The following is a 2,892-nucleotide window of genomic DNA, read 5'->3' as shown; positions in this document are numbered from 1 at the left end:
TAGATAAAAATAATTATGAAATGTCAACTATTCTTATTCTCTATAATAAATCTTAATTTATTCTTTCTGATTTACTAGAAAATGAGAATATCACCATGTGTAGGCACCCAGATATCCTGAAGAGCTACAATATCAAAACAGTACCTCATAAGGCTGAATGCATCTCAAAATTTCCTTCACGTATAACTGAAGATCTTTATATTCACTTTCAGTCCATTAGCAATTCAACATTTAACAACTCTTTGAACAACTTAACAAAAAATTCAGGTAATGTACTGGTTCCGAATATTTTTATTCTTTTTTATTCGTGCTCACGGGGCTATTTAGAACTGAATATTAATATTGCTAAAAGTGTCATTCTAAATAAACTGAGGTATTTCTCATTATCTTTCTCCATTTTAAATTTCTGTAAGCAACATAAAAGAACAATTCCTTATCTCAACAAAAGATTTACAAAATACTGGGCTCCTCTGCTAGTTACCAAATACCATTGTGCAAATTATTTAACTTCTCTGAGCCTTCATTTTAACTAGTCAAGTCACAAATCTTAACGAATATGAATCAATAATGGTCTAGGTAAATAAGTAACAATGACTGCAAAGACGGGTACTCATTTTGAAAACAGGTACCCTTTCACCACACTACAAAATATCATTTATTTAGTGTAGCTTTAGTTACTTTTGCCTAAAGAAAACTATAATGTATCTTCATTTCTAATGCTAATATTGGTGAGTATTAGGGCATGTGATTATTTTATTTTTGTCAATTTAACAAATTCGACCTCTCTCTCTCTCTCTCTCTCATTATTCCATTTAAGAACATGAACTTCTTGGGAAAAGTTGGGCTTTTCTTGTTGGTGTTGTTGTCACTGCACTGATGACTTCACTCCTCATCTTTACTGCTATCAAATGCCCAATATGGTATAATTTCCTGCTTAGTTACAATCATCATCGCCTAGAAGAGCATGAAGTAGAAACCTATGACAATGGTTTTCCTGGAAATCCAAGTTCTCTTTCACAGATACCAGCTATAAACTCTGAAGACACGGTAATATTTGAACAATTACATTCATTTGTTGCGGATGATGATGGGTTTATTGAAGACAAATATATAGATACCCATGAATTATGTGAAGAAAATTAATTTCTTTTGATGTTTAATTTAAAAAAACGTTATCAGTCTATTCATAGTTTAGACATGGAGATTCTCATATGTGACATACCAAACTATAGCTAGTAGACCTTCAGCAATTACAACATACATAAATATCATAAAATTATGTTTTTCTCATTGTATTGAGTAGGTCCAAATACAGTAGCTGACACTCCTTGGTAGCTAACAGTTACATAGTTAGTCCACAATAGTAGCACTACTATTCTGAACAGGATTCGGGAAACCATATAGACTAGTAAGAAGAAGCTCTACAGTCAATTATTCATTAATTAAAATGAATGGATTCTCATATTAACACAGATATTTGATATAATATGTATTAAGTTATACTGAGGGTCCAAATAGTAAAGAAATAAAGGTTTTGGATTTATATTATGAATCAAAGTGAAGAACAGAGCCTAAACAACATACTAAGATTGATTTTATGCTCACAGAGTGAATCCATAGAGTTGGAAAATATGTTTTTAAATGCTTCCTGAATTTGAAAATAAATTTTGTTAAAGTTTAGTAGCAATTTAAAGCATAGGCACAATGTTCAGGCATAATCCCTAGTAAGTTACTACTGATTTGGGTTATAAAGAAAGGCTATCACCATAATGCGGGATGGCCACAATTTAGTACCATGGTGGCTTCCAAAGTGGGCATCGCAATTATCTGTGAATCTTGTTTTTAAAAATATACATTTCTGCCTCTCTCCGGGAGATTTTTATTCAAATGGGTCTGTGCTGGGGCTCAGGAATCTTCAGGTGGTCCACAAACAGCTGTTTCTATCTATCCAGCAGATAGAATAATGTTTCCCAAATTGTTTTCTAGAATACTAATTTCCAGAAAGACATTCAGAAGTATTTACAGGAAAAGAAAAGGGTACATGGTCAAATTACTATAGGAAACACTGGGTTTAAACAAAGTGAAACAAGATTTTTTTACTACAAGACTTACCTAAGACTTTACTAAACTGCTCTCTGATTATTTAAGAACAAAGTATTAAGAATTTTCAAATTTACTGGCCAACAAAACCCATTCTTTGAGGTACATCTACTAAGGGCTCATAGCACAATAATAGTCCAAACAACACAGTTTGGAAAACACTGGCCTGGAGAACGTAATAAGAAAGGTCTTATTATTAATAGGAAATGAATTATTTGTCTATTCCTTATAGTCAATTGGCTACAATTATAATTTTAACAACTTATTAATGCAAACAGTGGCATTAAAAACTGGAGCAAACTCTTTAATTTTTACCTTCCATAGCTGGGGAAATTAAGTGTATTTATATCTTTCAGAGATAAGTATATTTACAAAACACTGAAATATATTTATGGACGAAGTAATATTTCTGGGATTTTCTTCAACATAATACATGGCTTGAGATGCGGATGGAGCAGGGTTGTATATGAGCAGATGCAGCTAGGAGATGGGTACGTAAGGGTATAATACACTATTCTTATCTACATTCAAATTTCTCTCTAATAAAGTTTTTAAAATGTGTACATACTTGATAATTTCTTAGAAAAAAGAGACTAAAATCATGTATATCTATGTCACAGTCTGCAGAATAGTCATTTTAAAAGTTACATAAATAGTCAATTCAATACAAATGTCTACTTAGGGAAAATAAAAACTGTTTAGGATGATATACCTGTCAAATAGAAGAACTGACTCATTTATAATACCTATTTGCTTGTGTTTATAGAAACATTTTCAATAAAGAACATAAAT

General features: G+C 31.5%; 2 protein-coding genes across 2 annotated transcripts in view; one reads left to right on the top strand and one right to left on the bottom strand.

Moving 5' to 3' along the window:
• Window positions 1–2,892, bottom strand: part of IFT74 (intraflagellar transport 74) — a 111,195-nt gene that overhangs the window by 80,141 nt on the left and 28,162 nt on the right. The window lies entirely within an intron of this gene.
• On the top strand, window positions 82–2,101 carry LRRC19 (leucine rich repeat containing 19). The gene is made up of 2 exons (XM_012646468.1): window positions 82–267; window positions 818–2,101. Exons 1-2 carry the CDS (start codon window positions 96–98, stop codon window positions 1,141–1,143), a joined length of 498 nt encoding a protein of 165 aa, XP_012501922.1. The 5' UTR covers window positions 82–95; the 3' UTR covers window positions 1,144–2,101.

The sequence above is a fragment of the Propithecus coquereli genome, unplaced genomic scaffold, assembly GCF_000956105.1.
Source record: "Propithecus coquereli isolate 6110/MARCELLA unplaced genomic scaffold, Pcoq_1.0 Scaffold106, whole genome shotgun sequence".
NCBI classification, from domain to species: domain Eukaryota; kingdom Metazoa; phylum Chordata; class Mammalia; order Primates; family Indriidae; genus Propithecus; species Propithecus coquereli.
The sequence above is the reverse complement of the archived record's forward strand: the minus strand, read 5'-3'. Positions and strand labels throughout refer to the sequence as shown.